Source organism: Lepidochelys olivacea, assembly GCF_965140295.1.
Source record: "Lepidochelys olivacea isolate rLepOli2 genome assembly, chromosome: 11".
Taxonomy (NCBI): domain Eukaryota; kingdom Metazoa; phylum Chordata; order Testudines; family Cheloniidae; genus Lepidochelys; species Lepidochelys olivacea.
The window spans coordinates 6641257-6665750 of record NC_140421.1 but is presented as its reverse complement, the minus strand read 5'-3'; the positions used below and the strand labels follow the sequence as shown (position 1 = coordinate 6665750).

Below are 24494 nucleotides of genomic sequence, written 5' to 3'. Positions count from 1 at the left end.
CCCCATCACCGCTCACTTGCCTTCCTCCTCTCCTCATCGCTCGCTGCTCTTCCTCTCTTCCCCCCTGCCCACCAGGGTTGTGAGGGACTTGCCTGCAGATCTGGGGCTGGGAGCTTCAGCTTCCCAATGCAGGTTTGAGGCAGCCTTGCTTGAGTAGGGCTGGTGCGGGTGATGACCTGGTTCCTCCCCTCACCATCTCTGCCTGAAGTAACTGGACTTCGGGTGTCCGATCAGTGGATCTGACTGGACACCGTCAGGTCCCCTTTCCAAACGGACTTTCCAGTCAAAAACCGGTCATCTGGTCACCCTAGGTATGCTTGATTTTCAGGGTCTTCCGCTTAAGTCTTTATTTTGGTTAATACAGGGAATAAACATTTGATTGGAACTAATTGATCAAACATGTGTTAGGAAAAAAGATGCACAGATATCCACTGGGACACGACAGTAGGTTCTCTTAAGCTATCTCATGGTCTGGGAAAATAGTTTCTTGCTGCTGCTCTGGTATCAAAAAGGTCGATTTGGTCAATGTGGGAAGTACAATTGTTGAAACATTGACTGAATTATGGGACGTTAAAAGCTTTTCAGTAGTGTTTTTGTAGGAAGGGACTGAGTGAAATCACACACAGATTTTGATTTATCCAGTATGTTCTTAAGACAAAAGCCTAGAAAACCATACGACTAAATCATCAGTTGGTGTAAATGGACTTCAGTGAAGCTACACCAATTTACACCAACTCAGAATCTAGCCCATACCATTCAATGCATTGGCAGCAGAACTATTCCCATTTTGAATGATGTTCTAACTAGAGTTGCTCAAAACTCTCTTGCACAGAAATATTTTCCCCCCTATTTTTTTTTAAATAATCAGATTTCAAAATGTTGATAAAACTTGAAAATTCATAAAATTTGGATGATCCTTACTTGGAAACAGCCTAGGTTTCCTTCTTCCCCCCTTCTTCCACAAGTAGCAACATATGTATGCATAAAGATTAACTGTCTTCTGATAAAATTTCAGTAAAAAGATATTGAAAAAGATAAGCAATGCCATAAGACAAACCTATAGTAGTCTTGTGAGATACACAGGTGTTGTGTCTGAGGTTGGAGTGTGAACTTTTTCTTGCTCCCAACAAAATGTGCAAAGCTGCATTGACTGAAAATGGATTTTTTTCACCATTTTACAAAACATTGGGGAAAATCAAATCTAACTATCCATGCCCTTTCAACATTATTTTGCAGCTCCAAATAGAAATGCCATTAAACTATAAAATAGGGAAATAATGTAAGATACTGAAGTCAAATATTCATTTGAAGTCACCGTTGTGTGGAATAACTAACATCTCTCTGGTGTCCTGTTGCTGGATCAGGCTGGCAAATTATCATCAGAGAGATGGCTATTTAAACTCAGTTTGATAAAGCTAAATATGAGGAGGGTTCCAAGCATTGCCCAACAGTGCTAGACATAAACACATTCACTGCATTGTTAATCCCACTAATTGAATAGAAAGCATGCAAGCCTCCATGAGATTTATGCAAAAGTACAGCCTGAAGTGTATGATTAATGTTGGCAATAGCAATGGAAAGAGCTGTTGCAGTCTATTGGCTAATGTTAATCTTGTCAAGGTTTTAGGGAAATATTTCTTTTTTGATGTGATGAAGTTATATATAATTGTTATAGTTTTTTGACGATAAAGAGTGGGATGACAAGAAGAAACGAATTAGTTGCTGACTTTTGGCTGTTCCTCTATTTTACAGCTTTAGTTTTGCAGTAAGTTCCTCCCAGTATTATTGTTACTAACAACAATTATAACATTTTATAACATCCTTCACCCCAAAGTGTTCTCCAGACTTAACTGATACTTAAAACTATCCATGGGGATCATTTCACCTATCCATGAAAGGCAGCCATGGGGGGTGGGCGACCATAACTTTTGTTTGAAAGTATAGTGACAATACACAAAAGCTTAGCATAGGAACTAAAGTGCTGTATCAGTTTGAGGTTGTAGGAGGAATTTAGGTAGACTGTGGTTTGGACAAGGCAGTAGAATGTAGAACTCTTTCCTAGAAGTTTTCCTTTTATCCTCCTTCCATTCTTATTAGAGTGTCTTCTTCCTGGTTGGCCATTATCTTTGGTTCCAGTGTTGTTGAAGCCTTGTTGGTCCTGGTTGGTCAGGAAGTCATCTAGTCCAACCCCCTGCTCAAAGCAGGACCAACCCCAACTAAATCATCCCAGCCAGGGCTTTGTCAAGCTGGGCCTTAAATACCGCTAAGGATGGAGATCCCATCACCTCCCTAGGGAACCCATTCCAGTGCTTCGCCACCCTCCTGGTGAAATAGTGTTTCCTAATATCCAACCTAGACCTCCCCCACTGCAACTTGAGACCATTGGTCCTTGTTCTGTCATCTGCCACCACTGAGAAGAGCCTAGCTCCATTCTCTTTGGAACCCGCCTTCAGGTAGTTGAAGTATGCTAACAAATCTCCCCTCACTCTTCTCTTCTGCAGACTAAATAACCCCAGTTCCCTCAGCCTCTCCTCGTAAGTCATGTGCCCCAGCCCCCTGATCATTTTTGTTGCCCTCCGCTGGACTCTCTCCAGTTTGTCCACATCCTTTCTGTAGTGGGGGGCCCAAAACTGGACGCAATGCTCCAGATGTGGCCTCACCAGTGCCAAATAGAAGGGAATAATCACTTCCCTCGATCTGCTGACAATGCTCCTACTAATGCAGCCCAATATACCGTTGGCCTTCTTGACAACATTGGACCAACTTCCGTTGGTGGAAGAGAAATGCTGTTGAGCTACACAGAGCTCTTCTTTCCCAGACCTGAATGCACTCAGGGTGTCACAGATAAGTACAAGGTGTAACACATTGTTTAGCATCAGTCATTAACATTTTGTGCTATGACTGGAAAGATGTTAACTGGCCACTTCACTTTGAGTATCTTTAGACACGTGTCTGTCTCTAAGTTTTACACCCAGTGACCAAACTGGCAGCACCCAGTGAAAAATAACCATGACTATTAAGTGATCTTTGGAATTTCCATCCCATAGACAATACTGACATTTCAACATAGGAAATGAGACGACAAATTGAAATTTCTAAATTTTAAATGGAAAAGAAATTTTGGAAAAAATCTTATTTGGAATTGTCAGAATGTTTCATTTTGACATTCCTGTAATCAAAATGTTTTAAGAACATAAGAACGGCCATACTGGGTCAGACCAAAGGTCCATCCAGCCCAGTATCCTGTCTACCGACAGTGGCCAATGCCAGGTGCCCCAGAGGGATTGAAACTAAGAGGTAATGATCAAGTGATCTCTTTCCTGCCATCCATCTCCACCCTCTGACAAACAGAGGCTAGGGACACCATTCCTTACCGATCCTGGTTAATAGCCATTAATGGACTTAATCTCCATGAATTTATCCAGTTCTCTTTTAACCCCTGTTATAGTCCTAGCCTTCACAACCTCCTCAGGCAAGGAGTTCCACAGGTTGACTGTGTGCTGAGTGAAGAAGAACTTCTTTTTATTTGTTTTAAACCTGCTACCCATTAATTTCATTTGGTGGCCACTAGTTCTTATATTATGGGAACAAGTAAATAACTTTTCCTTATTCACTTTCTCCACACCACTCATGATACTAAACTGGGAGGAGTGGTAGATACGCTGGAGGGGAGGGATAGGATACAGAAGGACCTAGACCAATTGGAAGATTGGGCCAAAAGGAATCTGATGAGGTTCAATAAGGATAAGTGCAGGGTCCTGCACTTAGGACGGAAGAACCCAATGCACAGCTACAGACTAGGGACCGAATGGCTAGGCAGCAGTTCTGCGGAAAAGGACCTAGGGGTGACAGTGGACGAGAAGCTGGATATGAGTCAGCAGTGTGCCCTTGTTGCCAAGAAGGCCAATGGCATTTTGGGATGTATAAGTAGGGGCATAGCGAGCAGATCGAGGGACGTGATCGTTCCCCTCTATTCGAGATTGGTGAGGCCTCATCTGGAGTACTGTGTCCAGTTTTGGGCCCCACACTTCAAGAAGGATGTGGATAAATTGGAGAGAGTCCAGCGAAGGGCAACAAAAATGATTAGGGGACTGGAACACATGAGTTATGAGGAGAGGCTGAGGGAGCTGGGATTGTTTAGCCTGCAGAAGAGAAGAATGAGGGGGGATTTGATAGCTGCTTTCAACTACCTGAAAGGGGGTTCCAAAGAGGATGGCTCTAGACTGTTCTCAATGGTAGCAGATGACAGAACGAGAAGTAATGGTCTCAAGTTGCAGTGGGGGAGGTTTAGATTGGATATTAGGAAAAACTTTTTCACTAAGAGGGTGGTGAAACACTGGAATGCGTTACCTAGGGAGGTGGTAGAATCTCCTTCCTTAGAGGTTTTTAAGGTCAGGCTTGACAAAGCCCTGGCTGGGATTATTTAACTGGGAATTGGTCCTGCTTTGAGCAGGGGGTTGGACTAGATGACCTTCTGGGGTCCCTTCCAACCCTGATATTCTATGATTCTATGATTCTATGATTTTATGTACCTCTATCATATGCCCCCTTAGTCTCCTCTTTTCCAAGCTGAAAAGTCCTAGCCTCTTTAATCTCTTCTCATATGGGACCTGTTCCAACCCCCTAATTATTTTAGTTGCCCTTCTCTGAACCTTTTCTAATGCCAGTATATCTTTTTTGAGATGAGGGGACCACATCTGAATGCAGTATTCAAGATGTGGGCGTACCATGGATTTATATAAGGGCAATAAGATATTCTCCATCTTATTCTCTATCCCTTTTTTAATGATTCCTAACATCCCGTTCGCTTTTTTGACTGACACTGCGCACTGCATGGACATCTTCAGAGAACTATCCACGAGGACTCCAAGATCTTTCTCCTGATTAGTTGTAGCTAAATTAGCCCCCATCATATTGTATGTATAGTTGGGGTTATTTTTTTCCAATGTGCATTACTTTACATGATCCACATTAAATTTCATTTGTCATTTTGTTGCCCAATGACTTTGTTTTGTGAGATCTTTTTGCAGTTCTTCACAGTCTGCTTTGGTCTTAACTATCTTGAGCAGTTTAGTAGCCTCTGCAAACTTTGCCACCTCACTCTTTACCTTTTCTCCAGATCATTTATGAATAATTTGAATAGGATTGGTCCTAGGACTGACCGTTGGGGAACACCACTAGTTACCCCCTCCATTCTGAAAATCTACCATTTATTCCTACCCTTTGTTCCTTGTCTTTTAACCAGTTCTCAGTCCATTAAAGGATCTTCCCTCTTATTGCATGACAACTTAATATACGTAAGAGCCTTTGTTGAGGGACCTTGTCAAAGGCTTTCTGGAAATCAAAGTACACTATGTACACTGGATCCCCCTTGTCCACATGTTTGTTGACCCCCTCAAAGAACTCCAATAGATTAGTAAGACATGATCTCCCTTTACAGAAACCATGATGACTTTTGCACAACAATTTATGTTCTTCTATGTTTCTGACAATTTTATTCTTTACTATTGTTTCAACTAATTTCCCCGGTACTGACGTTAGACTTACCGGTCTGTAATTGCCAGGATCACCTCTGGACCCCTTTTTAAATATTGGCGTTACATTAGCTATCTTCCAGTCATTTGGTACAGAAGCTGACTTAAAACCGTAGTTAATAGTTCTGCAATTTCACATTGGAGTGCTTTCAGAACTCTTGGGTGAATGCCATGTGGTCCCGGTGACTTGTTCCTGTTAAGTTTCTCAATTAATTCCAAAACCTCCTCTAGTGACACTTCAATCTGTGACAATTCCTCAGATTTATCACCTACAAAAGACTGCTCAGGTTTGGGAATCTCCCTAACATCCTCAGCTGTGAAGACTGAAGCAAATAATTCATTTAGTTTCTCCGCGATGGCTCTATCGTCTTCAAGTACTCCTTTTGTATCTCGATTGTCCAGGGGCCCCACTGGTTGCTTAGCAGGCTTCCTGCTTCTGATATACTTAAAAAACATTTTGTTATTACCTTTTGAGATTTTGGCTAGCTGTTCTTCACTCCTTTTGACTTTTCTGATTAAATTTTTACATTTAATTTGGCAGTGTTTATGCTCCTTTCTATTTACCTCATGGGTTCTATTTACCTCACTTGTTTCATTTTGTTAAATTGACATGAAATGCTTCATTTTGAACCAGATCAACATTAAGCAACATTTGTCTTGCATTATGGGAGTTGTATGTCTCTTATGGGCCAGGTGTATTATGGGAGATACAGTCCAGCCAGAAAGCCTAATGCCCTCATTCTCCCACTAAGACAATGTGCTTAAAAAGGAAATACAGTTTAATATCTTGTTTGCTGATTCAAAATTGAACATTTGTGGTCAGTCCAATAAAATGAAATATTCCAATTTGGGTCCAATTAGCAAAATAAAACATTTCATTTGGATTTTCCAGATGAAAAATTAATTTTGGGGGGGAGGGGCAATCTACCTAAGGCTATTTACAGTGTTATCAGCATTTATGCCTTTATTTGCAATGCAGCTAACGAGACAGATTACGCATGTAATGGAGCATATCCGATGCACGTGTCCTTCCCCCTTGAGCAGATTATGCAATACAATGAGGGGTTAGGGTGGAGTGCACTGCATTACTCTATCCTCCTTCTCCTTGACTGCTTCATATCTGTGCTTATGCACAGAATTGGTAAGTTCTCAGTAATGTGGGGAAGAGAAGTCACTAAGACGCTGTATTGCTGAAGCAGAATCTGCACTCTCAATAAATAACACATGTAATTCTTAGCAAGGGGACCTGGGGTTCATTACCAAGTGCTGGACAGTCACACATCTCAGTGCATTTCCTTCCCCTTACTGTCCACCTCTTCTACAGGGAAATTTCCCTTATCTGAAAGTGTCCTCCATCTCCTTGTTGGAAAATAGAGAGGTTTAGATGATACCAATACCAATGAAACTCCTAAAACTGTTGTGGTGTTTTCTTTCCAGTGAGACTAAAGGGTTCATATTCATTGTCATGATAGATCATAGTGGCTGCAGAGAACTGTTCAGATCCATCGTGCCAGGAGAAGGCATTGATGCAATTTTGACGATTCCATGGAAATACTATGGCATCACATTGAATGGAAGGATTGCTTAGATTCAGTGCAGTCTTACCAGGATTATACAGTGCTTTTCACATCATGGAACCTTTCAGTCTATTACGTGGTGTTTTGTGGATGGATATAGGTCAGTGGTGGACAACCTGTGGCCTGCGGGCCTCATGCGGCCTGTCAGGGTAATATGTTGGCAGGCCGCCAGACAGTTTGTTTACATTGGTTCACCATTCCCAGTCAGTGGGAGCTGCAGGAAGCAGTAGCCAGCACATCCTTTTGGCCTGCGCCACTTCCCACAGCTCCCATTGGCCAGGAACGGGGAACCGCGGCCGCTGCCATTGTAAACAAACTGTCTTGCGGCCTGCCAGTGGATTACCCTGCTGGGCCGCCGGTTGCCCACCACTGATCTAGGTAGAGGTGACAGATTCCTAGTGCGGGGCTTGATTTTAGTCATTGACCTCTAAAACCCTAACACCACCGTTCAGCTCCCAAAACTGAACAACCCCATTCAAGTAAAGTCTAATTCACTGAAACTTGCAGACATCTGAAGTTCATTTATATCCCTAGGACTGGTATAGGTACTCCATAATCAAAGCCTCTTTCAAGCTAGAAAATCTGACAAGACGACCAGCGTTTTACTCCCTGTGCTCCAGCTTCGTCATATGTGAACAGGCAGTTCACACTTTGCTTGAAATCCATGTTCAACAGAATGTTTCAGAAGTCCCCCATGAGATATTCAGATCCCGGTCTGTTCTGTGTGATGGTTGTCACTTCTTATAGCTCACGCACGAGCTTTCCCACACTAATAGGATTGTTTATAAGGAAGAAAGGTGTTGTTTTTTTATGGGAGTGTCATTTTGACACGTACAACTTTGATTTGATCACTTTTTCATTCATTTAGATCCCTTGGAGGAGCTACTTGGTATTTTGAATCAAGTTTCTTCTTGTTAGTTGTTCCCTGTCTCCATTTGCTTGGGTGTAATGGCAGATCACAGAGATGACACAGGCAAAATCTGCAAGGTAGCAAGTGCTTCTGCACCTGTGCTTCCTTAGTTCAAGGCTGTAATAATGTAAATTGCAAACATCTGTGTTGTGGGACACTGCACATTCATAATCTCGTTTTCAGCTTGGTTCATCAGTTGGCCTTTGGCAGGAAAAACAGAATAAGCTACATCCTAAAATAGCTCCTCTGGAAGATAGTTAACCTCAAGTCTGCCTGGACTATGCCAGCGCTTCTCCTTCTGTTCACAGTTCAAACCCACCCCATTACCTGCCTAATAAAGTGAGAGAGCAGATAATCATCGGCATCATTACAGGAGCCTGCTTCTGTAGATCTGTAAATAAGTTGCTGTTTGCTGCCCTGCATGTGTGTCAAGTGATACGGAGACCAAATCCTGAGCCTGATGTCTTTTTAATGCATCAGCTTGGATGAGCTGACATGTCTTCTAATTGAACTTTCTTCTGTCTTTCCACACGCAGACATAGCTAAGACGTTCAGTTTGAGTGTTACAGCAATTTTGCCAAAGACTAATTTAAGAGGCACTGTACCAGATCTTCAGCTGATGTAAATCAGCATAGCTCTGTTGACTTTAATAGAGCTATTCCAATTTACCCCAGCCCAACATCTGGCCCAATGTTATTTTAGTAATGTCTCTAGTCCATTCAACACCTTTGCACTCAGAGGGCCAAATTCAGCCTTTATGTTCAAAGGAATGAATGCATCAAATTACGTGGGTTCAACTCCATTCACATCAGCGTAGATGGGCTCATTTACACCAGGGTTGAATAGGGTTCAGATTCTCCTATCTATCCAGGCAACCCACTGAGATTTTTTTAAGTGCATTTAAAGAGACAGCCTGTTCATTCTCAAAACATAGTTCTCTCACACAGTTCATTCTCAGAATAGTTAAATAAGTATTAGCGCTGGCCAGAAAACTTGAGTGTTATGAAAATATTTGGAGGTTTTGAAATATGTTGTGAAGTGGGATGAAAATGAGACCTTTCCGGAGAGGAGAAGCAAACAGAAAGACACCCCACTACAGACTAGCCAATAGCCTGGTGGTTAGGACACTCACTTGGGTGGTTAGGACTCTCTGAATATGCCTGATTCAGAGGAGGGATTTGACCCTGGGTTTCTCACAGCCCTGGAGAATGCCCTGATCACCTGGGTAGTTGTGAGTTCTCAGAAACATTCTTATTTGCGGTACTGTAGTGACCATAGGTGCTGGCTTCCTCCAGGCCCAGAGGTGCTCAGCGTCCCGCTCTGCCCCCACCCCCATCCCTGCCCCTGCTCTGCCCCAGGCTCCACCCCCACCCCACCTCACCTCTTCCTGTCCAGTTCCACCCCCTCCTCTGAGAACACCCCATTCCTGCTCCTTCCCTCTCCCTCCCAGTGCCTCCTGCATGCCACGAAACAGCTAATCGTGGGAGGTGCTGGGATGGAGGGTGAGGAGTTGATCGTTGGGGTCGCTGGTGGGGAAGGGAGGAGCTGGCTGCCAGTGGGTGCTAAGCACCCACTCATTTTTTGTCAGCGTCTATGGTAGTGACCAGGAGCCAGTGTGCTAGGTGCTGTACAAACACAGAACCAAAAGACAGTCCCTGCTCCTAAGTCTGATGAAATGGAATTTTTCAACCAAAAAAAATGTTTTGTCAAAACTGTAGCATATTGTTTTTTGTAGAGCTGCTGTGCATCTTTAAATGGGTGCTGTATTCCACCATAAGGGTAGCTGCATTTCAGCAGTAGATAGTTTCAAGATGCTTCAGTTAGGTTCCCGAAGCTTGGATGCTTATCTCAGTCAAACCTGGTCTTTGAGATCCTGCAGTCTTTCCTCAGTCCATCGAAAGTTTTATTTTTTTTTGAGTTTGAGTTTGTTTTTATTTTTTCATTGATCACAACTAACTGACTGTTAAAAGTCTCACCGGAGCTTCCTTTCCTTGCAGGTCTTCACAGGGAACACTAATGCTGACAGTGTCGTACATCACAAACTTCTGCACTCCGTGAAAACCCGCTTCCTGCGCTTTGTCCCTCTGAAATGGAATCCCAGTGGAAGAATAGGCCTGAGAGTTGAGGTCTATGGTTGCTCATACAGTAAGTGCCTTTAACACAAATGTCATCAAACAACATTGTTAATGTTCCAGGAAGCCCCAGGGAATGTACCAGGTCCGAGTATATCTTTTCATCTAATCTGAACATGCACAACCATAATATCTGACTGGAGTTGTAGCTTTCATGACCGATGAGCATTACTTGTTGGCTGAGCTCCCATCCACTGATACCTTATAACATCATCTTTGCCCCATACCCTGCATTTATAGGGAATTAAATAGGTATAAAGGATAAGGGTCTGAGACTAAAGTAAAACGGAAATATAATCAAGGAATTCATAGACATTTTAGAGAGTATGTTGGAATATTTTTTGCATTTATATAAAGGCACCTTTCTAATTTTTGTATGGCATATCATTGAATGTCCAGTCTATTAGTTAGCTGTCTATGCTCTTTGCTTGAACAAATTCATCTTGACCTTTCTAAACCTGTGCACCCTTGCATTTTTAGATGTAGAGGCATTTTCAAAATTTGACCCCCAAACTTGCATCTTTACAGTTCTACTGTGTCGGGACTTACTGGGCCAGATCTCCAGATGATGAAAATCGGCCCAGCTCCATTGTCTTCAATATAACTAAATAGACACCAGCAGATGATCTGGCCCACTGTGCACAATTCTGGCCCTGAAAACGTCCCAACAAACAGAGGGGAGTTCAAAAGAATAGCAACAAAAATAATGAGGGGGCTGAAGGGCTTGATCTATAAGAACCATGATGTGTACCTTGGCTAAGAGATGACTCAGCATGTCCGTGCATGGATGGGGAAGGTGAGATTGGAGGTGGAACAGCATGATAATCTGCAAATATTTGTAATACTGAGGTTGGAGGAACTATTTCAGGTGCTACATTGGGGCCTAACTAGGCATAGTGGGAGGAAGTTATGACAAGGAAAGTTTAGGATGACTATCAGGGCCGGCTTCAGAAAATCTGGGTGTCTCCCCCCCCCCATCTTCTCGCCCCAGTAAAGCCACTGGATCAGCACCTCTGATAGGAAGGCACGAGAACCAATGTGTGACTGTGAGGGGACACACCCTCGTTCCAGTAGAGAGGAGGCTAACGAGCCCTTACGGGCTCAGCCAGCACTAACCAGACACACCTGTAAGACTTTCCCTGGCTGGAGGGAGGCAGCTTAAAAAGGGAAGACCTGACCTTTTTTTAAGCATGGTGAAGAGAGGGAGGACTGCTCTGTCTTGGAGACTGATGGCTACAGGGATAGACGGATGAGGAGACAGACTGTTGCAGACCCTGCTGCCTCTGATCCTGTATGGACCAGGTGTAAAGAAACGGTGACCAAAAGGAGGGGCTGGAGGCAGACCTGAACTTCGAGGGAGGACACTAGAATGGACAGATAAGCCAAAGGGCTGACCCAAAGACTGCCTAAGTGACTGACCACCTTTTTTTTTTACTCTGATTCTCCATCTCCCAGGGGCGGGGGAGAGGGAAAAGACTCCTTTTGTTGGTTTGTTTTCTGTTTGGAGATTCTCTTGTGGGCCGCAAACAATGGAGGGCCACCCAAATTGTGGTCGGGTAGGGACTCGGGAGGGACCCTGGCACACCATGCTGACCTTTTTTCTCAACCCCCTCCCACAAACTCCTAAGTCACGCACGTGTGTGGAGGGGGAGGGTCAGTCGCACGAGAGGGGATGTCCGGAACTGTGCTTGGGGTTCAAAAGGGAGCTAGATAGATTCATGGAAGATAGGTCCATCAATGGCTGTTAGCCAGGATGGGCAGGAATGGTGTCACTAGTCTCTGTTTGCCAGAAGCTGGAATTGGGTGACAGGGCATGGATCACTTGATGATTACCTGTCTGTTCATTCCCTTTGGGGCACCTGCCATTGGCCAGTGTCAGAGGACAGGATACTGGGCGTGATGGACCTGTGGTCTGACCTAGTATGGCCGTTCTTACGTTCTTGTGTTTGCGGAGAGATAGAGATTTCCTGTTTTAAACAGGAAGAGTACTCCATCAGCAGGAATCAGATCCCACTCCACGCCAAGCGGTACTGGAGCATGAGAAGCAAACATCACGCTGGAAGGTCACCCTCTCCCTGGAGGGGTGCAGTTTCTGTTGTGGCTGCAGGTTTGGTATAGACGTCTGCAGTGAGATGGGTTACACCATGGACTAGCCTCCCAAACAAAGGTGTGGATGCCTCACTATTAAAATCAGTGGCCCAAGGTACTAACAATAAACTGTAGGGGACACTGAGGAAGGTGGGGGCAGCTCTGGATGACTGCTAAATGCTGATCCTGTTGAAGCCACTGGGAATTTTTCCATTGACCTAAACAGGGCCAGGATTTCACCTTATGATTTTATTATTTGAAATTGAATCCACTTTTTCTTCATTCAGCTGAATTGTGCAGCTTGGCATGAATCTTCCAATGGCGTAAAAAAAAAAAATTTTTCCCCTTCTGTGTCAAGACAATGCTGACCTTCGTCTTGTATGAAAGCAGGCCTGCTATATAGTCAAAATTAGAGGACACTCATCTGCCCTTTCTTGGATGTGCAAAATATTCTGGTTTATTTTCTCACATAAGGGGTCACTGAGGGGGAATTCTTTGTGACATGCACTGTAATACTCCAGTCCAGGAGGAAGAGTTAGAGGCAGAGGATTAAGGAAGGGAGGAAAACAAGGAAGCACATGACCTGCTATCAAACTTTCAGTATAAATAAAGGCAAAGATCCTCTTAAAAATTATATTTTGAACTTGCAATCACCCATGATAACTACACACTCTGAATCGACTGAAGAAATACAAACTACCTTAGGGCAGGACAGTCCATGACTTTCCCTGGTGTGCCCTGTCTGACATGCAAGTTAACTGACATTTAATCGATAACAGTTTACAGAGTCAGTCAAACTAGTCGTGTGTGGGTGAGGAGGATAAATATGTGATCTAGACTCATGAGCACAAGCCAGAACCACTGATTTTAAAGTACTGCTTCTGATCGCCAGTCCTCCTGTGGTGTTGGAAAAGTCATTTGACTTCTTTGCCTCAGTTTACCTGTCTGGCATGAGGTTGCTGGCCCCTTTAAGGGGAGTCTGGGCCCAGGCTACCTGTGAGGAGGTAATTTAAAGGGAATGAGTGCAACTAGTCGGATAACTGTATAATGTGCCCCTGGGCCCAAGAAAGAAGAGCTCTCTCTGAGCGCTCTGTACACAAGCAGCAGAGGAGGTGGCTTCTGTGAACCTCTCCAAGTTGACAGGTGAAAGGAGTGAATGGAAAAGGGCCAGCTAGGAAAAAAGGCTGACTGAAGGCTCCAGCTGGCCTGAAGCATAACCTGGCTCCTGAAGGAAGGAGAGTGAGACTCTTTGAAAGATAACCTAGCTCCGATGTCTGCCACTTCCCCACCTTGTTTCCACCGGAGATGGATAGCCCAGCCAGCTAAACAGGTAGTGCTGGGGGCAGCAGGGTGCAGGGGGTGGTGGTTTCTTGGGGAGCAGAGGGGGATGGGAGGTTCTGGGTGTCTGGGAGATATAGGGTGCCCGTGTGAGGCGGAGTGTGGGGTACAGGGTGCCTATGGAAGGTGGGGAGGCAGGGGTGCCCCTGGTTCACTCTTACCCAGGCCTGCTGACAGCAATTCCGGGCACCAGGGCCAGAGCTGTCCCTAGCAGGGTGCAGGCCTGGGGTGGAAGTGACGAAGCCATCACTTTCGAGACCGACCGCACCGGCCAATCGCACCAGCCCTCAGGGCCCCCCAAAGCACGGGGTCTGAAGTGGTCACCCTGATTCGCCGTACCCTAAAGATGGCTCTGCCCAGGGCAAAACAGTAAGTAGGCCCCCAAACTTAGCGAAGCCACCTCCCTAAGCCAGGGCAAAATGTCCAGTCAGGTGATGGCAGAAGCTTCCCAGCGCCATCGCTGGGAGGGGCCTGCAGGGTGTGGCTGACTGGGAAGCGCCTCTGTTCCTCTCTGCCCCCACTTGATGACCTTGTCGCTTCCCCTGGGGGATGTTCCTCGCAGTTTGGGAGCCTCTGGTCTAGAGTGTTGCTCATCTGGGGGGCTACTTCTCCCTCACCAAAGTGCCTTTACACCTCTGTGGCATGTAAAAGTGATTGTAAGGGCCTGATTCGCAGCTACACTAAGGCCCGTTGACGCTGCCGGAGTGGCGTAAAGGATTCTCAGTATAAATGAGAATCAAGCCCAGAGCGTCTGATCCAAAGTCTGTTTAAGTCAGTGGAAAAATTCCTGTTGACTTCAGTGGGCTTTGGATCCCACTCATAAACAGAAGATAAAGAGTGATCAGCTGGCCCAGAAATACCAGGGAACCTGGTCTTGCATTAATGGACCCATGGTTGTGTGACTGCTGTGCAGCCAAAGAGGGGAGCATGCTGCTAAGCTCCTCATTGGCATGCGGGTGAGTGCACGAGTGCCTTGCATTTCCTCAGACATCCTCTGCTCACATCTGCTCCTTTTTAACCCTGAATTTTTGAGAGAAAGAGAGCAGGTGCACAAGTGGCTTGAGACTTCCAGCTCTTTAGGCAATTTTTTCAATGCTATAGCTGGGTCTAGAGTTTAATCTTTCTTGTGCCAGCATGTAGGGTATATATAAATCCCTGGTATGCCCACATCTTGAATATTGTGTGCAGACCTGGTCACCCCATCTCAAAAAAGATATATTGGGACTGGAAAAGGTACAGAAAAGGGCAACAAAAATGGTTAGGGATATGGAACAGCTTTCCTATGAGGAGAGATTAATAAGACTGGGACTTTTCAGCTTTCAAAAAGAGAAGGCTAAGGGGGGAGATGATAGAGGTCTATAAATCAGGACTGACGTGGAGAAAGTAAATAAGGAGGTGTTATTTACTTCTTCACATAACACAAGAACTAGGGAGTCACCAAATGAAATTAATAGGCAGCAGGTTTAAAACAAACAAATGGAAGCATTTCTTCACACAACACCCAGTCAGTCTGTGGAACTCGTTGCCAGAGAATGTTGTTAAGGCCAAGACCATAACAGAGTTCAAAAAAGAACTAGATAAATTCATGGAGGATAGGTCCATCAATGGCTATTAACCAGGATGGGCAGGGATGGTGTCCCTAGTCTCTGTTTGCCAGAAGTTGGAAATGGGCGACAGGGGATGGATCACTTGATGATTACCTGTTCCGTTCATTCCCTCTGAAGCACCTGGCATTGGCTGCTGTTGGAAGACAGGATACTGGGCTAGATGGACCTTTGGTCTAACCCAGTAGGGCCATTCTTATGTTCCTGCTTGCACTGGAGAGGAGCAACCTCGAGTTCTCTGCTCGGCACTGCTAAATGACTTTCAGAGTCAAGTCCTGTAACGGTCAAAGCCTCCCGCCCCAGCCAGTGGCTCACTGTGCTCAGCTGTTGGGAAACGTTGGCTTTCGGTAGTGACTGCTGTGGGAGCATCTAGGACTTCTCGAGCATCAAGCACGCTGCCAGTGCTGGAAACAACAGATCAGTCCTACTGAAGTGCTTTAGGGCTGAAACACGTTGAATGGCAACATTTGCTAACCCTGTCCTGAGACCCATCCACTAACGCTCTGCTGGGGAATGCTGGCTTTTAAATGATGAACACCAGACCTGTGTTAACTTTATTCTGTAGTCCTAAAAATTATTCGAGTGGACCCTGAACAGGCAACCCTACCTCCAATAAGAAAACTTATTGGGGGAGGTTTAGATTGGATATTCGGAAAAACTTTTTCACTAAGAGGGTGGTGAAACATTGGAATGCGTTACCTAGGGAGGTGGTAGAATCTCCTTCCTTAGAGGTTTTTAAGGTCAGGCTTGACAAAGCCCTGGCTGGGATGATTTAACTGGGAATTGGTCCTGCTTCGAGCAGGGGGTTGGACTAGATGACCCTCTGGGGTCCCTTCCAACCCTGATATTCTATGATTCTATGATTCTAACCCTTGTTTTTGATCGACATTTTAAGGGTAGGTCTCACAGCGGAGTCTAGCGTACAGACAAGGCACGCCCAGCTAGCACAAGTATAGATAGCAGTGTAGCCGGGAAGCATTACTTAGGTGAGCGAAGTGCCTTACTCGCCTGAATCCTAGGTTATGTCCCCTACATGGCGCTGTACGTGCTCAAGCAATGCCTCCCACATCTCCACGACTGCTTTTCACGGTGCAGTACGTTGCTGCTGTTGGAGCTTTTGTCTGCCCCACTGAAAGACTCCAGCAGCAAAGAGCGTCTCTGGCGGGGGGGCCGCGGAGAAAGGCTCCTGCCTCCCCCATGCCGGAGCCTTTCACTGTTGGGTGCAACTACACACTGCAGTGAGGATGCATACAGCCCGTCTTTCACTGCAGCCACATGTGCACTACGTGCTGCCACGAATGTGCACAAGCTCTAAAATACATTCTAGGATCCTAATGTGATTGGTTGTCATCCTTTTTTAAAAAATCGTCCCTGCTGGGCAACAAATTTCTGCTGGGCCCTCGAATACCTACTTAAGATGGGTTTCCTGTATCTGAAATATGATATTTAAAGCAATGAAGCTAGGTCTGTATTCACAAACACGCTTACCCATCCTCTACGCATTCATAGGGCCCTACCAATTTCACGGCCGTGAAAAAAGCATTACTGACTGTGAAATAAGCCCTTCCCTGTGAAATCTGATGTCCCCTTGTTCCTAGGAGCACTCCGGCAAAGGGGTCTCCTAGCTCCAGCTGGGCTGGGGAGGGACAGGGCTTGTCCATCTCCTGCACAGCTGCTCTGAGTGGTGGTGGGTGAGATCAGACCCACCTCGACCTCCGGGAATGTCCTGCTGCCGCAGGAAGCCCTGCGGTTGCTGCCTTCATAGTCCAGCTCTGAAGGCTGCACAGAAGTGAGGGTGGCAATGTCATGACCCCCTTGCAACAGGTTTGTGACTGACCCCCAATGCTCTTTTGTGTCGGGACCCCCAAGGTTACAACACAGTGAAATTTCAGATGTAAAAATCTGAAAATGTGAAATTTATCAATTTTCAAATCCTGTGGCCGTGAAATTGACCATAATGGAACATGAATTTGGTAGGGCCCTACTCATACAGTAACTGCCTTGACAATTAACAGAGGGTTCATAGGCTGTAAAATCAGGCAGAATTCAGCAATACCACATGGAGGTTGTTTGTTTCTTCTCTTAAAAGCAGCACAGAGAGGGGGAGAAAAAGAAAGTTTCAAATGCAAAATGATTTGTCCCCCCCCCCACACCTGAAATAACCATACTCCTCCCCCTATAACCTTAAATATAAAAATAAAATCATGCAGCTAAGAGAACTTGTACCCAAAATTGCAGCCTAGAAAGAATTTTTCATGAGTTAAACATAAATCCTGTACATAAAGGGATTATAATGCAAACTCTCACAGACCCTTTGCTACAGAATTCCAAATAGTGAAGTGATTATAAGAAATAGCCAAAGTTATAGCAGAGGACATGTGCAGACAAATGGCAAGTTGATTGTTTTGGATGTTGTGAGGGAAACAGGGGTATCTTAATACTTTGGAAAAATCTTGTTAGCTAAACGCTGGAAAAATCCTGCTGACCCACCCTTTTCTATAGGAGGAGATTTATGGCTACACTGAAAATGCTGTTCATATTCTACAACTGAGTAATGGTCCAAAAGGCATCAGCAGGATCAGGTATAAATTCAGCTAACAGGCTGGGGAACGGTGGGCGATCATGCAATGGGATGTGAGATTCTACTTCTTTTGGGGAGTTACAGCTCTCCACCTTTGCAGATCAGGGGTCTGATTCCTCGTCTTCCATGGGCAGCGTTCCCGGGAACACAGTGTGATACTGTGTTTTTAAAAATTACAAGCTATTGGCTGGACCTTTTTATTTTTCTTTCCTTCTAACATGTTTTTCATGCCATGAGATCAAATGAATGCACCGCAGAAAGCACCCATGGGTGGAGGTGAGGTCAGTGAAGTTTTCATAACTGCTAGCATAAGACAAATGGCCAAATTTTTGCTTCTTAAGAGATAGCCATGCCCTGGCAATGGAGACGAAGCATGTTGTTCAAGCACTAGGCTGTGGAGGTGTTCGGTCAGAGTAATTCCCTAGACTGCAGGCAGTGAAACTGCAAGATGTATAGGGACAGATGCACATGCTTCCTAGACTCCCTTATCTGCTGTGGAGTTTGTTGCCCACAAAGCAGCAGCAGGAGTGGGGCTAGCAAGGCCAGTCAGGAGATACAACCATTCGGAGCATCTTTGCTCTGCCAGTAGGGCCCCCATGGGCTGTAAAATAAAGGCATCCTTTAGTGGAGGCATGGGGGGGAGGGATGAGGTTGCACATCCCCCCGTCTCCTCCCTTTGCAAGTGGCAGATGCCTTGAAGATGCCCCTCCAGACTCTGAATGATAAGAGTGAAATGAGGGTAAAGCTTGTTGTTTATGCTTGCGTGCATCATACGGTTTCCAGACCTAGGGGGAGCTTCTTTAAAAAGGTGTCACACGTACGCTCTCCCCCCAGTGCAGCTGTCTTGGTGCTCTTTTCTTCATGGAAGAGGACCACACAGTCTCCTCGTCCCGGTATGTTTCCTCTGGGCTGGTCAGCGTGGCTGCCACTGCTGGCCAACATCTCTCTTCATGCAGTAGTGTGCTGGCAGACAAATCATTTCTGCTTCCTGTGCAGTGGACTCCCTGTACCTCTGCCTTTTCTACAGCAGCTGTTCAGAAGCAGGCACAATGTAACCCTTAACTGCTCGAGTTAACCTGGTGGCCAGTAAACCCTTCCTCAGATTACTGTGTTTCCAAAAGATCTAGAGTTTTAAAAGAAACTCCAGTGCTAACAAAAACCAGACTCAACCCTTGAGCCTAGAACCTGAACTGAACTTCAGCAAAGTCTGTTTTCACGTTGCTCCTGTGTCTGGGAGCAGAAATACCTACATAACCTAGGAATGGCTACCCTAGGAAAGGCATTATTTCCAACCCAGCCAGAAGCAAGAAGAACTAGGATTTTTGTTTGAAAAAAATGCTACTTTCCTGGGAAATGTTTAGCTCAGTTCTGGTTACTCTGAGATCTGGACAGTATGGAGAAGTATCCTGATTAGAGCGGAGTGAAACTTTTTTCAGCATTTTTTTTTTTTTTGGTGGTGGGAGGAAAGGATGCAGATTCAGCATCACCAAAATATTTTGTGAATTCATTTCAATTTCACCAAATAATTTCAGTAGGAAAAAAATCCTAAAAACTCAAAAAGTTTTGTTTCAACACTTTTGAAATGAAGTGTGTGACAAAGTTCCTGCTCTACCTTGGTGGGTCTTGCGCTTATTGGCGGGTTTGCTCGCCTTGGAGCTTCACGGCAGCCCTCAGCTTGGCCGTTTTTCTGAACCCACAGTCCAGGTCGACTCCTCTTGTGTCTGACCAGGAGTTGGGAGGATTTGGGGGGAACCCACAGTCCAGGTCGACTCCTCTTGTGTCTGACCAGGAGTTGGGAGGATTTGGGGGGAACCTGGGCCCGCCCTCTACTCCGGGTTCCAGCCCAGGGCCCTGTGGAACGCAGCTGTCTAGTGCCTCCTGGATCAGCTGTGCGACAGCTACAACTCCCTGGGCTACTTCCCCATGGCCTCCTCCCATAGGACCTTCTTTATCGTCACCACAGGACCTTCCTCCTGGTGTCTGATAATGCTTGTACACCTCAGTCCTCCAACAGTCCACGTTCTCGCTCTCAGCTCCTAGTGCCTCTTGCTCCCAGCTCCTCACACGCACACCATAAACTGAAGTGAGCTCCTTTTTAAAACCCAGGTGCCCTGATTAGCCTGCCTTAATTGATTCTAGCAGCTTCTTGATTGGCTGCAGGTGTTCTAATCAGCCTGTCTTAATTGTCTCCAGAAGGTTCCTGATTGTTCTGAAACCTTCCCTGTTACCTTACCCAGGGAAACGGGACCTACTTAGCCTGGGGCTAATATATCTGCCTTCTATTACTCTCCTATAGCCATTTGGTCCGACCCGTCACAAGTGTTTACTTTTTTTTATTTGAAGCAACTTTCGAAATTAAAGAAAATTTTCCTTTAAAAAAGGACTTGAAAAAAACCTCAAAATCAATACATTTTATTTTGGGTGGAACAAAATGTCGTGAACAAAACATTTTTTATTTTACTTTTCAATTTGCCAAAAAAATTGGAAAATTTAATTTTTGGTTCAACCTTTTTGTTGTTGTTGCCAATTTTTCAGAATTGCTAACAAACCAAAAAAAATCTGTTCACTCATTTCTAATACAGACTTTTGAAATGAACATAAACTTTGCAACCTCTGAGTTTGACAGTCACTATATTTCAACACATGGAAAATCTTCCTCTATATTGTGCATGATTTGGGAATCTGGCACTGTCCTAAAGGGGAAAAAAGAACTGCTTTTACTTTAATCAGTCTATCATACTGTGCTAATTTTTATCAGCCTTTTATAGGGGTGATGGAGTCTGAAAATTTAGAGATACAAAAGACCCTGATATCCTTAGGGGGAAGTGAAGAATTATTCTCTACATTGTATTTTGGCTAGACTGGATCTCCCGTGTTTCTTCTGAGCCTTCTAAAATTCCTGATCTTTGACCTTTTACTAGAAATTTATTCCATACATACCTTGTATCTAACAGAAAAACTGAAGACATCATCTTTAGAGGGGTATTTTTCAGGTGCTGTAAAGTGTCTGTGTTTGACCTGAGATGGATCTTGCCATGTTTAAATAGAAGCCAATGATTTGTTGTCATGCAAACTGCTAGTAATGACTTTCGGATGTCAGAGTGTTAGCATTTATATGTCATATTCTTGTTTCATTCAGGGATCTTTGTTCCCCCCAGAGAGGCAGAGCTCTGCAATAACAGGTTTTTTTCATGATGCTGTCAGTGCGGGGCATGGATCAGTGTCTACTTCACGTTCCCCATCAGTACAGGGCCCGAGCCAGGGAAACTAATGATCCAGCTAAGGATTCAGTGATGAATCCTCGTCATGTGCTACCCGAGGAACATTGTGCATACGCTAAGAAGAAGATGCGTGGTATCGTAAAGCATGTGTGATGCTGTTGCCTAGTGGAAAACTGAAAGTGGCCAGTGATGCATGACCCTCATAAGGTTTAGGTGTTTGGTTCAGTTGGGATAAGTATCTAAACGTTTGGATGCTTATCTGGATATCTCTTATTGACATCTGGTCCCAAGTCCTGTTCTAACTTGGGCTCCTGCCGTGCTCCTGTTTTAGTGAGTTACAGGGGCATAAATAAAGAGCAGAATTCGGTGCTCTAAGTTGCAAAATACATCCGAAATCTAATATACGGTAGCTTTCTGTGACCAGCTTAGTCCCTTTAAGGGCAGTAGGAGCTAGGGGCCAGCCCACCGCTATCCTGTAGTCCTGGCCCTTTAAGATTTTTTGGGCAGTCTTATAGACACAAGGACCTAAGAAATAGGAGATATTGGTAGAGATGAAGCAGTTCTGGGAATAAGTAGTGTTTGCGGGGGGGGGGGGGCGTGGCAGAGGAGAACCTGTTGTTGTTTCTTTAAGGGCTGGGACCAGGAGTCTTACAGAGTGGGCGGGACAAAACTCCTTCTCTCCCAGCCAATTGGTTTGAGATCTGGCAAGGGGACCAGCATATATGCTGTCTCCTCCCTCATAGCAGTGGAGACTCCAACTGGAGAAGGTCTGCCTGCTAAGCCCTCCCAGTCTGAGCGTGAAAGGATTAATTGGGGGAAAAGGGTCAGCTGGGGAAGTAGCTGTTTGTGGTCTTGCTGGTGACCTAACCTACAGCCTAGCTTCCAGGAGGAAAGCAGGGGACCCCTGTCTTCTGAAGGGCATTAATAGCTGCCTGAATTACCCAGCTCTAGTTGGAGGGCTGAGGCTTCCTGAACAGGGGGAAGGAAACTTTTCTGGGACTCTTATATGGGCCCAAAGTGGGTGAGAACTTCAGAGACAAAAGAGTAGTTTGTACTCACTAAAGAAAGTTGTTAAACCAGACCACACAAAGTAATCTGGTCTGGGTAATTGACTGGAAGAACCCGAGTGGCCACTGAAGTCAGTGCCCTGCAGGGCCACGAGGGGCCACAAGGGATGCACTCTGGAGGCGACCACAGCATTCTCGTTTCTTACAAGGTTTCCAGTGCTTCCTTTTGGTCCTTAACTCTCTGTAAAGCCCCATGTGAAGTTATGGTGCTATAGATGCACTAAATACCATGTTTCTGAGGTATCTTCTCAGTTGTCCCAAACCATGTTTGTTCTATGATTATTACAGCAATTAGAAACATTTAGCCAGATATCAGTGTGATATCAAACATGCTATCATGCTGACATAGAATCATAGAATATCAGGGTTGGAAGGGACCCCAGAAGGTCATCTAGTCCAACCCCCTGCTCGAAGCAGGACCAATTCCCAGTTAAATCATCTAGAAGTCACTGGTGTCAGGGTGCATGACAACAAAACATTGGCTCCTTTGTGAGTTTTGTCATCATTTTTAAAGACGAACTCCTTAAAAGCTTGGTCTGAAGTTGCCCCACACTCCAGTTTATCTTGTCTAAAGAGGAACAAGCAGAGTTGTCCCTACTGGCCGAGCTGTGGTGACGTGGCTCCAAAAGGATGTGTTTGTGACAACTCAGTTAATCTGCCCATGTGGCCTGTTAACAGAGTGTAGAGTGGATGCTAAGATGGGTTATGAGAATTATAGACGCCTTACTCCTTTAAAAGCGTTCTGACATAGCATTGGAATGATACCTCCAGCCAAGGTCAGAAGCATGCTTGGTAAGATCATCATTGACATGCGGATACCCCTAGGAGGGAGGAATATTTATTTGAGGTAAGATTATGTTTATTTGGTTACAAAAGTGGAGGGAGACGTATCTAAGGTATACGCAAAAAGAAAAGGAGTACTTGTGGCACCTTAGAGACTAACCAATTTATTTGAGCATGAGCTTTCGTGAGCTACAGCTCACTTCATCGGATGCATACCGTGGAAACTGCAGCAGACTTTATATATACACAGAGAATATGAACCAATACCTCCTCCCACCCCACTGTCCTGCTGGTAATAGCTTATCTAAAGTGATCATCAGGTTGGGCCATTTCCAGCACAAATCCAGGTTTTGTTTCATATTCTCTGTGTATATATAAAGTCTGCTGCAGTTTCCACGGTATGCATCCGATGAAGTGAGCTGTAGCTCACGAAAGCTCATGCTCAAATAAATTGGTTAGTCTCTAAGGTGCCACAAGTACTCCGTTCCTGGGTTAGTGGTTCTGTTGTGTGGTATGTGGTTGCTGGTGAGTATTTGCTTCAGGTTGGGGGGCTGTCTGTAGGCAAGGACTGGCCTGTCTCCCAAGATTTGTGAGAGTGTTGGGTCATCCTTCAGGATAGGTTTTATTATCATACACACTTGATTATCATACACATTGTAAGGAGAGTGATCACTTTAGATAAGCTATTACCAGCAGGAGAGTGGGGTGGGAGGAGGTATTTTTTCATGCTTTGTGTGTGTATAAAAAGATCTTCTACACTTTCCACAGTATGCATCCGATGAAGTGAGCTGTAGCTCACGAAAGCTCATGCTCAAATAAATTGGTTAGTCTCTTAGGTGCCACAAGTACTCCTTTTCTTTTTGCGAATACAGACTAACATGGCTGTTACTCTGAAACCTGTCATCTAAGGTATAGATACAGCTTCATAGAGTCTTTCGTAACATAGGAAAAACAGAACACCACTGGCCATCACGTACAGCCCCCAACGAAAACCTCTCCAGCACATCATCAACGATCTACAACCTATCTTGGAAAATGATCCCTCACTCTCACAGACCTTGGGAGGCAGGCCAGTCCTCGCTTACAGACAGCCCCCAAACCTGTAGCAAATACTCATGAGCAACTACACACCACACCACAGAAACACTAACCTAGGAACCAATCCCTATGACAAACCTCATTGCCTACTCTGTCCCCATATCTACTCTAGTGACGCCATCAGTGGATCCAACCACATGAGTCACACCATCAGGGACTCATTCACCTGCACATCTACTAATGTGATATATGCCTTCATGTGGCAATATCCCTCTGCCATGTACATTGGCCAAATCAGACCGTGTCTGTGTAAAAAAATAAATGGACACAAATCAGAGATCAGGGATGGGAACATGCAAAAGCCAGTAGGAGAACAGTTCAATCTCCCTGGATGTTCTGTAGCAGATTTAAAAGTAGCCATCCTTCAACCAAAAAACTTCAAAAACAGACTATAAAGAGAAACTGCAGAGCTACAATTCAGTTGCAAATTTAACACCATTAATTTGGGCTTGGAGAGGGAGTGGCTGGCTCACTACAAAAGCAACTTTCCCTCTCTTGGTATTGACACCTCCTCGTCAATTATTGGGAGTGGACTACAGCCACCCTGACTGAATTGGCCCT

The 24494-nt window shown here is 45.0% G+C and overlaps 1 protein-coding gene across 1 annotated transcript in view; it reads left to right on the top strand.

Annotated features, from left to right (window-relative positions):
* Positions 1-24494, top strand: part of CNTNAP5 (contactin associated protein family member 5) — a 414335-nt gene that overhangs the window by 179593 nt on the left and 210248 nt on the right. Inside the window, exon 4 of the mRNA XM_084643956.1 lies at positions 10019-10166. Coding sequence (XP_084500082.1) covers positions 10019-10166 — 148 coding nt within the window. The remainder of the gene's footprint in view (positions 1-10018; positions 10167-24494) is intronic.